Below are 12,677 nucleotides of genomic sequence, written 5' to 3' on the forward strand. Positions count from 1 at the left end.
TAAGCTATACCCCTATCCCCATTTTATTTATGTATTGTGGTCCTGGGGGTTGAACCCAAGGACATTTAACCTCTAAGCTATACCCCCAGCCCTGTTTTAAAACTTTTAAAAAAATTGTAACGGGGTCTTGAGGCTTGCCATGAACCTGTGATCTTCCTGTCTTCGCCTCCCAAGAACTGGGATTACAGGCATGTACCACCATGCCCGGCTCTTATTTTTCATGTGCTTAGTGAGGATTTTCTTTAAGAACTCAAACAACTGTTGAGAAATAGAGTCTATTTATCTAGACAGTGAGAAGTCAGGTCCCTAGAAACAAAAACCTAAATCATGGAGATTCCATGCTATGCAATAATTTTTGTAGGCGTTCATGTCTCCTGAGCACTTAATATATACTCCAGGCATTGTGCAAAAATGCTTCATATACATTATTCGACACATTATGAGGGAGTGTGCCGCATTTGACAGATGAAAAATCTGAGTTTCAGAAAGATTAAATAACCATCTTAGGTAACTATAATGCCTGGATTTGAATTTTTTCTTGATCCCACAAGTTCTGCAAGATTCTGAAATGTTTTCCCAATGACTTGAAAACAAACTGGTTTTGATAACCAACAGTGCCATATCTTAATAGCAAGTGTGCTTTATGGCTGCCCTAACTCTGTGTATTCTTTATTTTTTAGGAAAAAAGCCCACTTCGCTAAACAATGAGACACTGAGGTTCAAGGGATATTGCAAGAACTGGATAAAATCACAAATGTGGAAGCCCCTTGGGAAATATAAAGCGTTCTACGGAGTAAAGAGTGTATTGCTGCTATCAACAATAACAACGAGCCTGAGATAATTTTCAGCTGACCGAAATTTCATGTAAATCAAAATACCTGCTTACTTAACCATTGTGCACGCAAAATAACTTGCAAACAAGCTATCTTCTCACGTTGTCTCGAGAGGCAGAACAACACAGATGTTACAAATTAGTGACTTATTGCGATTTGGGACCTTTTAGCCTGTTGCTCACAACTGGCTATTAAAATCAAAATTTGCTTTTCCAACTTCTGGGCCACCACCACTTGCTTAGTTCTGTGGTCCCCGTCTCTGTCACAAATTTCTCTTTGACAAGCACAGAAAACTTATAGCTTATTGGTGTTAAGAACTAATTTATATCAATTTCTTTTTTTCTAATTTAATGTTTTTTATGGTGCATTGTACTCATACATCTTAATGGGGTACAAGATGGTAGAGGCATACCCAATTCCCTCCCCACGATTGTTTTGGTTTGCATTTCTCTGATTGCTAACAATGTTGAGCATTTTCAATTGCCACGCTTCACCTGTATTTCCTTACCCATAAACAGAGCAGCATAAGCTAGCAGGTGGCAGGAGCTGTGGTTCACGGGCGCCCTCGCCCCACCCCAGGTGTCTTCAGTGCGGAGCATCCTAGCTCTGACGTGGTGCGTGGAGTGGAAATGCATCTATAAAAGCAGCTCACTGGGCGACCTTGCAAATCTCTCGGAGTCCTGTAGAAGACTGGCGTTTGCCCTGCACCCTCATTATAAAGAAAATAGCGGTAAAGTTTATAAAGGGTGGAGAACTTCTTTGGAGGGGTTTCGTGATGACTGTCTTCATCTTAACAACGCTACCACAGGTTTGTAAGAGACTCACCAGTGCTCAACACAGGGAACTAAAAATAAAGCCTTTTTCTTTTCTTCCCAGTTTTCTCCCGTATTAAAAAAAAAAAAAAAGTGGGGTAGTTAAAAAGCAGATCCTTCTGGGCGAGAGGCGAACGTCGCATTGACCCTGGGCTTTGGAAACCCACTGACTACAGGAAGGAAGCCTATTAACCCCTGTCCTCCCCTCCCTTTTCCCGGGTGAGAATGGGCTCCTCCTCCTCCTAGGCGTGCGACCCTGGTGCAAAATGCAAACCACCGCCCGCTTCCTCCACTCTGCGCTTCTGTCCCTGAGGAGCGTGAGGGGAGGGCGCTGCCCATGCCAAGTCGAGCCAGGCTGTCCACCCGGCGTGACCGTCCCCAGCAAACGCTCAGGACCTGGGCTCCTCGTGCGCGATAGTACGCGCCCCCTTTTGCCAGCCAGTCTTGAGGGTTTGCTTTCGGGACCCCGGCTCCTGCTCTGAACCCCCAACCCCAGGACGCCCAGGGCTTTGGAGCCGCACGCAGGTGGTGCGATCGCCCCGGCTCTCTGGCGCCCTCTGCCCGGAAGAGAAAGCCGGAGAAGCGGGCCGCGGGGCAGGGAGAGGGCCCGGGCGCGGGGAAGAAGCCGGGAGCTTCCCTGATGGTGCCCCGGCCGCTTCCGAGCCGGGGAGGAGCGGCCAGGGGGCAGCTGGGCAGGAGCCTGGGTCCGCTGCTGCTGCTCCTGGCGCTGGGTCACACGTGGACCTACCGAGAGGAGCCCGAGGACGGAGACAGGTAAGCGCGGCGAGCTCCTGCGGGGCGCGGGCGGCCCCCCAACACACCTCCGAGCCGAGCGCGCCTCGGCTCCTCCGGCCGCCGCCGGGCTCTGCTGGGCGACTTGTAACTTCAGTCTCTGCGCGCTCAGCCTGGGCGCCCCGTGCTCGCGGCTCGAGGCGCGGGGGTCCCCATCATCGGCTTTCCTTAGCCTTCCCTTTGGCCAGGGTCTCTCCTTGGGGACCCTCTCCCGGCCTGTTCCCGTCCTCGGAGTCTGCCCGTCCTCTGTGCTTGGGGACCAGCGCCCGCCCAGCGCTCGGGCGCGCAGACCCCAGGGCGCACGCTGTCCGCCGCATCCCCGCTGACCACCAGCGTTTTCTAACCTTTTCAGAGAAGTCTGCTCAGAAAACAAAATCACAACGACCAAATACCCGTGTCTGAAGTCCTCGGGCGAGCTCACGACCTGCTTCAGGTAAGACTCGGGACTCTGCGGAGTCCGCCGCCGCGCACCCGGGCTGGCTGGGAAGGAGGCGCCCCAGCTCTTGGAGACGCCCTCCCGACCCCCGGCAGCGTTGAAGCTGGAAAGTGCGGGGTGAGCGCTCCTTGATGCGAGACTGTTATACCCTGACTCAAGCAACCCTGGGTCGCCGAGTTTGCATCTTTGCTGTGCCCTGAGCTCCTGACAATTGACCCTGAAATGTTTGGGTGGTGGGGACCTGGGGCGGAGGGCTGCAAGTTACTGGACGGTGGATTAGACGGTTGGGTGTAAATAGCGGGGAATGGAGAAAAACGGCCGCGTCTGCGCTCGGCTTTGAAAGCACAAGGAAATAGTTGGCACTTGGCTGGCGTTTGACCTTGTGTCAGGGCGAGTCCCATGAACAGGGCCCCAGGGGTTGGTGGGGGGAGAGGGAGGACTGTGGGTGAGGTGATTGTGTTGAGTTAAAACACGCCTCAAGACTTGACTACGCAAAGGCTTTAAGGCGTCCCTGGATGCACCTGGGGGTTAAATCGGTCACCTGGGTGCGGGTGGAGACCAAGCCAGGGAGGGGGAGTGTCTAAAGAACTCAATCTAAAAACCTCTTGGCAGGTGACTCCTATCTCTCCCCCAACGAGAGGCCCTGGAGATAAAATGGGTGGCTTTTGTCCCCCAAAGGGAAGAATAAAGTTTCTTGCTTGTTACATCTTGGTTCCTGGATATACCTGGATCTTAAATCAGTCACCTGGGCATTTGTGAAGCCCAAGCTGGGGGGAAGGGTCTAAAGAATGCAATCTAAAAACTGGCAGGTGGTTCCTATCCCCCATCAAGAGATCTTAGAGATAACACAGGTGGCTCTCTTCCCCCAAAGGGAAGAACAAGGTTTCCTGCTTGTAATATTTTGTAGTCAAGGGTTGCCTTGATCTTCACAAGATGAGTTATTGGCTCCTGTTCTAATTCTACTGAACTTTGAGAGGCACTAGTCCATAAATGTGGGCTCCCTGCTCTATAGGGGGGGGGGAGAGGGAAGACTTAAATAGGTCAATCATGTCTTTGAGGCCATCAGTACCAATTCCCATGTTATGAACGGTGGAAGGGAGCTGGGTGGGAACCAGAAAGCAGTAACCAGATGCTGTTAGGATGTGTGCCATCAATGCACCAGCAAAAGCGTATTACGGGTGTGGTGGTGCACGCCTGCAATTCCAGTATTTGAGAAACGGGTGAGTTGAAGGTTAAGCTCCAGCCTCTGCAACTTGGGCCTTCAGCAACTTGGTGAGACCATTTCAGAACAAAGCAAATAGGGCTGGGGTGTAGCTCGAAGGTAAAAAATGCTCCTCGGTTCAAACCCAATATCATCCCCACACAATTCCAGCTGAACTTGAAACAAGTTATTTGGGATTCTGGGCACACTAGTCTGCCTCAAAGAATCACTGGAGTACCAGGGTAACTACTGGGTAGTACAAGGTAACAGCAACCCCCCCCCCCGCCCCTGTGAACTTGAAAAACTATGCCTAATCATATAGAGTCAACCTGGTAATGCTTTAGGGTTGAACTTTTTTTGTGTTGGTACTTGGGATGGAACCCAGGGCTTTTCTACCTCTGGTCTATACTCCCAGAACTATTTTATATTTTATTTGGAAACAGGGTCTCACTGAGTTGCTGAGAGCCTCACTAAGTAGTTAAGGCTGGCTTCGAAGGGTGTGTGATCCTCCTGTCTCCGCCTCCCAAGCGCGGGGATTACAAGCCCATGCCACCACGCCCGGCTTAGGCTTGAACTTTATTCCACATGCTCAAAGGCTTTGGTTCCAGGGTTGGTTAACTTAATGGTACGAAAGTACCTGGTTCCATCTCATATTCCTATCTGCTTTGGCAAGGGGAAATAAATGAGGACTCAATCATCCCTATCAAGGCTCAGGAGGTGTTGCTTTCTCTGCGCATGTGGACAGTGAACTACTAATCTGGATGCCTCAGTGGAGGGTAGGCATCTGGTTGGCAGGGAGAGGCTTTTGATGGTGGTAACTAAGTCACTCAGCTGATGAAAACAGCCTAGTGTTGGCCAGGGTATTGCCTACCCCCTTCCAGCCTGTATTTCATGCATCCAACCACTGAATTTCCTAGGACATCTTCCTATCACTGCTACATAAAGACTCTAACATGGGAAGTGTCCCTGGGATGGCTTGCTTACATGTTCAGTCCCAAAAGTTCAGACTGCATGCAAATCAGTGAGTTACATAATGCATATCAGAGTTCCCCAGTTCTGTGGTCCCTGTTCATTCTACTTGTTACTCAGTTACAGCCACTTTTTGTTGTTTCAAGAAAGGAACGGTCTGAATTTCTCTCAACCTGTCTTAACCAGACACACTGGCAGCATCTTGGCACATGTTTTCACTAACAGCTACCTGGAAAAAGCCTGTGAGACCTAGCAGAGAAACTGTCAAGTGTAAAGAAGTTCAGGAGAGAAGGGAATGTTACCAGCTGGAAAGAGTAATGTCTGAGTATGAACAGGTTGGTTTTTAGGTTGTCTGAAGTCAAGCGTGTTCTGTGTCTCATACTGTTCTAAAGCTTAATCTGTTGGCAGTTGCTACATTAGTCGTGCTTTTGAGCTCCGAGAAGGACGGGGTGCTGTGTGTTCTTGGTCTGTGAACTCTGGTTGTCCTGGTTTGGTAGCCCCGTGCTGCTTTAAGTGTGGCTTAGAAACCACATCTGGGCACCTGTTAAAATCCCGACCATTCCTCTGACTCGCTGAATCAGAATGTATCTTAAAAGGCATATTAAAACTTGAGAAATGCTGCCATAGAACGGTTTTCAGCTCCAGACATGGTGCAAATCCATTTGGACAGATCCTCGGGAGCATGGAGAGCTCTGCAGATGAGCAAGCAGTATCTTTACTACTCTACCCAAAAATGAGAACCACCAGCCTGCCAGGAAACCAGATCGGGAGCTCCTTCTAAGCTGTAAGTAGTATAACTTGTTAAGAAGTGCGCACTCTTCCAGGTGTTTCTTGATGAGTGAGCAGTTACCAGCACAAGGAAAAGACCCCTGAACTTGTTTTTCACTTTAAGTCATTAATGTGGGGAGTTGATTCTATACTAAAATCAGTACGGTAGATACGTCTGACTTGATACCCAAAAGGGTATGAAGTAAACCCGATCTGAGGTGGTCCAGAGGTAGGCTGAGCAGACTGCTCCTCCTGGACCCCTGCACCCCACTTGTTTTGACATGATTTCACCTAGGCACCTTCCTGCTTTTCAGCATTAGATATTAAGTGACAAGCAGGCCCCCCTGGTACTCAGCATGGATGCACCTTACATGCTCTACCTTTAATCCAGAGCTACTGTGTAGCGTTTGTACTAAGTCTTAGAGGAAGAAGCCAACTGTTGGGGGCTAAGTAACTGACCATGGTCTCAGACCAAACCCCTGTGAGCCAAGACTCACAGCTAGGTGTAAGACTTTAATTCAAATGGTTATGAATTTGATGGTACATTAGCCCAAACATCTACCAGGTCCACAGTGGTCTCAAATCATTACCCCTAAGGTCTGTAACAATTGACTTTTTACGTATTACCTGCAAAATGGGTTCATCCGTGTATGGCTTTCTTTCCTTGTAGAATTCCTATCTAGATAGCAAAGTCAATGCCTCTACAGACTAATGTGTGTGAGGCTACGTGTCCAAGATCTAAACAAGCCTTTGCAGACATGTCTGCAACAGTTTAAAGTGAGTTTAAGGTAAATGTGTTCAGTCAGCGTAATCTGATATAGCACATACCCTTACCAGTAGTTATCAGACTTGCGGTGTGACTTACCTGAACTAGGAATTATAGGCATACCAAGCACATGGTCATGGTGCCACCTTCCTGTGGCTGTTTCTCCTACAAGTTGACTTTCCTTGCTTCCCAAACCATGTTTTTAACAGTTTCATGCTTAACCTTAAATTGGGCTTTATGCTAATAAAATGTGTTAAAAGCTTTCTTTAAAGAACATGTTTGTGTGTAGAAGACCAATAAAATCCAATTTTTATTGAGTGGGGTTGTAGCCAATAAACATTCTAATTTTAAAATTCCTTAATCCAGGACTTAAAATAGTTCAAGAGAATGAGTCTAAAAGAATAAGATACAATCCTTGGTCTTCCGTAACTTACAGACTTGATTTTTTTTTTTCTAAGAGAAAGCCTTTGAAACTGGCTAATGCACAATGGTATATAATGGAACTCAGTCACATAGTTCAGCCGGGCGTGGTGGCGCACACTTGTAATCCCCGCACTAGGGAGGCGGAGACAGGAGGATCACTCAGGTTCGAAGCCAGCCTCGCTGGCTTAAGAGACCCGGTTTCCAAATAAAAATATAAAAAATAGGTCTGGGAGTGTAGCCCGGAGGTAGAAGGGTTTCCAGAAACCCCAGTACCACAAAAAAAAAAAAAAAAAACAAAAAAAACAAAAAAAAAACACGTTGTTCATAGGAAACCAAGAATCATTTGGAGCGGACTATTTTTTTTTGCACTGGGGATGGAACCTAGGGGCATTCTACCTTTGAGCCACACCTCCAACTCTATTTTCAAACAAGGTCTCGCTGAGCTGCAAAGGGCCTCACTAAGTAGCTTGAGGCTATCTGCAAGCAGTGGTCCAAGTACTGGGATTACAAATGTGCGCCAGCAGGCCTGGCCAGAGGACTTTTCAAAGGTGAAGTTAGCTTTGCTGTGAAGATTAAATAATGTGATGGACGTAAAACATTTCAAAGAGCCTTGAGACAAGTGCTGGATAAATCTTCCCATCATCCCTGTGACTCATCAATGGTGGCACAGGAAGTGCTTGTGCTAGGTGCTCAGTGGACATGGGTTGAACTTGGTGAGTTCTGAGATTTTACAAATATCTAAGTGTCAATCACTCTATGGCTATCCTCAATGCTCCCACATGGCCGTGGTTGGAAAAGCAACTCCTTTTGCAAGGTTTTTCCCCCCTCCCTATGTGATATTTTCCTTATGATTCCATGAGGATCTGCTGCCTGTCTAGCTCTCGAATCTCCCTATTCATGATGACAAAGTTCGAGCTCTCTCCATCTTTCTAGAACTGGCTGGGGCTCCTGTAATCCTGGACATGCTTCTTGTGGTTCTGGCTCATTGTAGACTTCCCCCATCCTCTTCATCTTGGCCTGAAAGGTCGAGCTTTGAACTTACGGTCTCCTGAAGGGCAGCTCTGGCCTCACTGAGAATAGGTAAGTTTCCTTCTCATAGGCGGTCTGGAGGACTTGTACAGCTGCCTCCTGCTGTCCTTCCATGACTTAGCTAGTCTCTCCTGAAGCTCTGCCTCTGGGCTTCTCCACCTGTTGTGACTACTTTCATGTTGCTGGAAAAATTAGTTTTTGTCCTTCTGGTGCGGTTGACTTCCCAGATGTGCACGGCTGGATAGTAGCGGCTGTTTTTAAGGGGGACCCAGCTACTTGTGGCTCTGGTTTGGATAGCTGATCTGGTTCTTGGGGCCTCTTTGGGGACTTAGCAGCAGCTCAGCCTGCTGTGTCTGCAGTCTATCCTCTTCTGGGGTCCCCAGAGGACCCAGAATTTGGGGCCCTGGTGCCTATTCTGCATCTACTGGCTGGACCCTGAAGTTAAAACTGGAAAGGCTGACTTCTGGACTTGATGTTTTAGACAACAGTGGAGGATATGTGGAGTCCTGCCCACAAATGTAGATACTGGCTTTGAAGGGGAGGATGGTAGTTTTAAGAGAGCTGAACAGGTGGTACAGGAGAAGAGGGAAGGTACAAGGCTCTGTATAACTTTCCACACCTTATCAGTGACTTAAAAACAAGTAACAATAGACTGACTACGGAAAACCACCCTTTCGCAGATATATCCTTGGAGATAGGATTGAGTGGCCACTCTTATTGTAAGAGTTGTTGCTGCCTGGCTTCCTATGGTAACTTCATCTCCTAAACGAAGCCATGGCAGGTGCTCCCGGAACAACCCAATGTGGCGTGGTTTGCTTGATTCTAGATACTGTTTTCTCAGGAGAAGGTTTGCATTTCAATCTCTTCCCGCACTGGTGCCGATTTGGGGTCCCCAGGTCTATCTTCCTGCTCAGCAGGACCCGAGCTGCTTTTGTAGAGTCCCAGGGGCTGCCTGTGTTGTTGAGTATCTGGAGGACAAAGATCTCATTCTGTTCTAGTTTATTTTTTATTTGGGGGATGAAAAAGTAAACATCAATGTCATCTGTAGCTTCTATTCTGCCAAGCCAGGTCTTCCAAGAAGCTATTCCAGTCCTAACAGCAATCTTTTCATTCACTTAACCTGAGTGTTGGGTACCTAAAACATGTGCCACCTAGGGTTCTACTCACTCGCATGTGAGACAAAGCAAGCCACAAACAAACCCCAAAACTTCTCACAGAATTTATGGGTTCTAATTAAACTTTCAGGAAAGGAATTTTGAACTGAAGATGACTTTGGGACATCGAAGTGATATTTTTGGCACACGTTTGAATGTCACATGTTGGAGGCTAGATCTCGAAATTTCCTGTTGCCCAGCTGTATCTTTTCAGCTAAAGAAACAGTGCAGCACCAAGCAGGGATGTGAGAACCCAGAGATGATGGTTGAGTTCTAACAAGAACTTAGCATGTGCCCCAAGTTTCACCTAAGAATTGGTGGAATGTGATGAAGGCATTATAAACAGCCTCATTCCCTGCCGTGTGACCTGGGAGGTGGATGGTAGCATCAGTTACCAAAGGGCGACATACTAGAGGGTGGTAATCTGTCTTCCCTGCTGGCTTCCCAAGACCTCTTAGGTGGATAGCGCACATGGGATAGGAAGTTGGAGAGAAGTAGAGCTATGGTTTGAGAAGGCTGTGGTCAAGGGGCACATTCTAGGGAAAGGGTCTGGAGTGGTCCATCTCCGGAAGTGGATAATGGCAGGGAGCTCTCTGCTTGGTGGGACTTATTTATTCTGAAACTTTCCTCACGTATTTGAGGAAAGGAAACTGCACCACAACTTAATGCTGTTTTTCTGCAGTGTTAAACATTCCACCAGGTGCCTAAATGAGACCCAGGGTGGGGGCTTCTACAGTGGTGACTGCAGCTGCGTGGTGAGTTTCCTTTTGTCTTATGAGGGCTGGCTGGATCCTCTGCTATAGCCCTGTTCACTGCTGCTGGGGCCAGCCTCTGTTTTGTTCAGTACTGGGGATAGAACCCAGGGGCATTCTACCCTGAGTTGTACTCCCAGCCCTACTTTGAAACAGTCTCACTGAGTTGCAAAGGGCCTCGCTTACGTAGCTGAGGCTATGCACGAACCAAACCGTGATCCTCCTGTCTCAGCCTCCCAAATGCTGGGATTACAAGCGTGTGCCACCACCCCTGGCTTCCAGCTTCATCATTTCTATAGGGACTTTAAGCAGAAGGTTCAACGAGGACACAGTCCTAACTTTCTTCGTGTCTTGTAATACATTGTAGTTCTGTTGTCCTAAGTGTATCTGAGCCTAAACTTGTCGGATCAAACTCGAAGGTTGATGTACAGATAGAAATTTTGGCAGGTGCAGTGATGTACTTGGACTATTTCTGCAGAAATGAGGAGCCATCTAAAAGCCAGTTTATAGGCCGGGCGTGGTGGCGTACGCTTGTAATCCCCGCGCTTGGGAGGCAGAGACAGGAGGATCGCGCAGGTTTGAAGCCAGCCGCGCGCGCGCGCTGGCTTAGGAGACCCTGTTTCCAAATAAAAAATGTAAAAATAGGTCTGGTAGTGTAGCCCAGAGGTAGAAGGGCTTCCAGGAACCCCAGTACCAAAAAATAAAAAAATAAAAAAAATAAAAGCCAGTTTATGCTATGACTTTTTCAAATGTTACCCCTTTCTGCACTCATCCTAACCCTACTCTGGTTCTGGGTATGGAACGTAGGGCCACTCTACCACTGAGCTACATCCCCAGCCTCAGTCTCTTTCGAGACAGGAGCTTGCTAAATTGCTAAGGCTGTCCTTGAGTCTGTGATCCTCCTGCCTCTGCCTCCCAGTTCCCTGGCATTAGACATGTGCCTCCCCACTTGGCTGGCTCTTGATAATGTGTCCATACTTGGAGTTTCTCATAAAGAAATAGTTGTCCTGGAAAACTGTCTGATGGAGATTGTCTTGCTGGGAGCTCAGTGAGTGTTTAACCTGTTCCTGTAGGTTGTGTGTGAGCTAATTGCAATCCCTTTGGGAATCAAGATTGTCCCCAAAGGAAAATGCACGTCTTAGGCTGGTGGTGGATCTGTGCTAGAGCATGCTGCGGGCCCTGGCTTTCACCCCCAGTCCTGGTAGGAAGATTAGAATTCCATGTTCTGGCAGAACCTAAACTAGAAAGAGCTTAGGATGTGTTATGAGTAGGTTCTTATATCTGATAATTTGATTTTTTTAAGGACTTTAAAAAATCCTGTACGTGTTGATTTCTGATGTTTGCCTCCATCAGTTCTCTGGGAACCACCCAGGGGTGTCCATTCTATCAGCAGAATTAGAAGCTGGATTATCAAGTAGACTCAAGCCCCTCCCTCAAATCATCACATGCTTGTGCTTTTAACAAAGGGGATATCTTGCTACAAATGCTATAATCTCTAGGATTACTGTCTGCGCGATTAAGTTTTTTCACAAAATTAACATGAGCAATATCACCAACGAAACTAAATTTCTAAAACGTAAACTTTTAGTCTGTGGAGCCTGGTGAGATGTTGGAGACTATAATCTATTTTAAACACTTGTAGCAAGACATCTGTTAAGATGCAAATGTGAGTTCTATCTTCAATGGGTCAAGTCAGTGCAGGTCTTGAAGAACACTGGATAGTCTTCCTATGTGTGCTGAATTTTTAGAAGCACTGAATCCTAGTCTCTGGGTCTCTAGGCCTTTGATTACTTGCTACATGGGAAGTACGGGTAGTGACTCAATTGCGGCTGTACTGGTATCACCTGCAGAGATCCAGAAACTCCCAGGCTGCACCCCAGACCAGCCACATCAAGAAAACTCAAAGTGGGTGCCAGATAATCAGGAACTCAAACTTCTTGCTCGATTCCGACATGTGGCAAAGGTTAAACTGTCTGACTCAGAAAGCATGATTGGGCTGAGTGGCTAATTTTGCCAGAAACAGGGTAAATGGCCTCCACTCTTCGGCTCCCAGGTCTGGGTCCCTTTCATGTAGTTAGCAACTGCTGCAGGTCCCTGAGCAATAACACCAAAGAAAACTGAATTTCTAAAACGGTGTAAGCAGTTCTTCTGTGGAACGCCTTTTCCGGATAGTGAGACGTTGACTACATTCTATTACCCTAAGGTAATCTATTATCTATTGCCCTAAGGCCCAGGTCCTTCGACAGGTTTATGGCTGAAGGTTGTGTTGGTAAGCCATCAGCATGCCCGTGACATCTGTTCTCTGGCCTTGGGTCCTGCTCTCAGCATCTCCGTTCTGTGGGAGGGTTTGTGGGTAGTCGGGAGAACCACACAGTAAGTCAAAGCAGACCAAGAAGTGTTGACCATTCTTCAAGTTCTTGTGAGTTTTTAAGCCGATCAGTCAGTTCCAGCTCCCACAGTGCAGATTCCGTCACTCTGCTTTTCGTATTGCGAGCTCTCAGCTTGGTGTCTGGAGCTACTTAGCAGTGACCTTCGGTGCGTTGAAAAAAACATTGCTTTGTTGCTGCACTGCGTGAGCCTTCTTAAGATATAAACATGGATCAGCATATTATAAATGAAAGCATTTCAGTGTCAGGCTGTGTTTTTCTTTCCTTGTGAGCATCAAACACGGTCTCCTTTCCACATGGTCTGATAGGAACTCTTTGCTGAGTCTCCTCCCATCCCATCTGTAAGCAGCAACTC

General features: G+C 47.6%; 1 protein-coding gene across 1 annotated transcript in view; it reads left to right on the plus strand.

Moving 5' to 3' along the window:
- Positions 1–2,285: 2,285 nt before the first annotated feature.
- CCBE1 (collagen and calcium binding EGF domains 1) overlaps positions 2,286–12,677 on the plus strand; it is a gene marked incomplete at both ends in the record, with an annotated part of 229,651 nt that continues 219,259 nt past the window's right edge. The window contains 2 exons of the mRNA XM_080714297.1: positions 2,286–2,419; positions 2,790–2,870. Of these exons, the coding sequence (XP_080570423.1) occupies positions 2,286–2,419; positions 2,790–2,870 (215 nt within the window). The remainder of the gene's footprint in view (positions 2,420–2,789; positions 2,871–12,677) is intronic.

The sequence above is a fragment of the Muscardinus avellanarius genome (assembly GCF_963383645.1).
Source record: "Muscardinus avellanarius genome assembly, chromosome: 17".
Lineage (NCBI taxonomy): Eukaryota > Metazoa > Chordata > Mammalia > Rodentia > Gliridae > Muscardinus > Muscardinus avellanarius.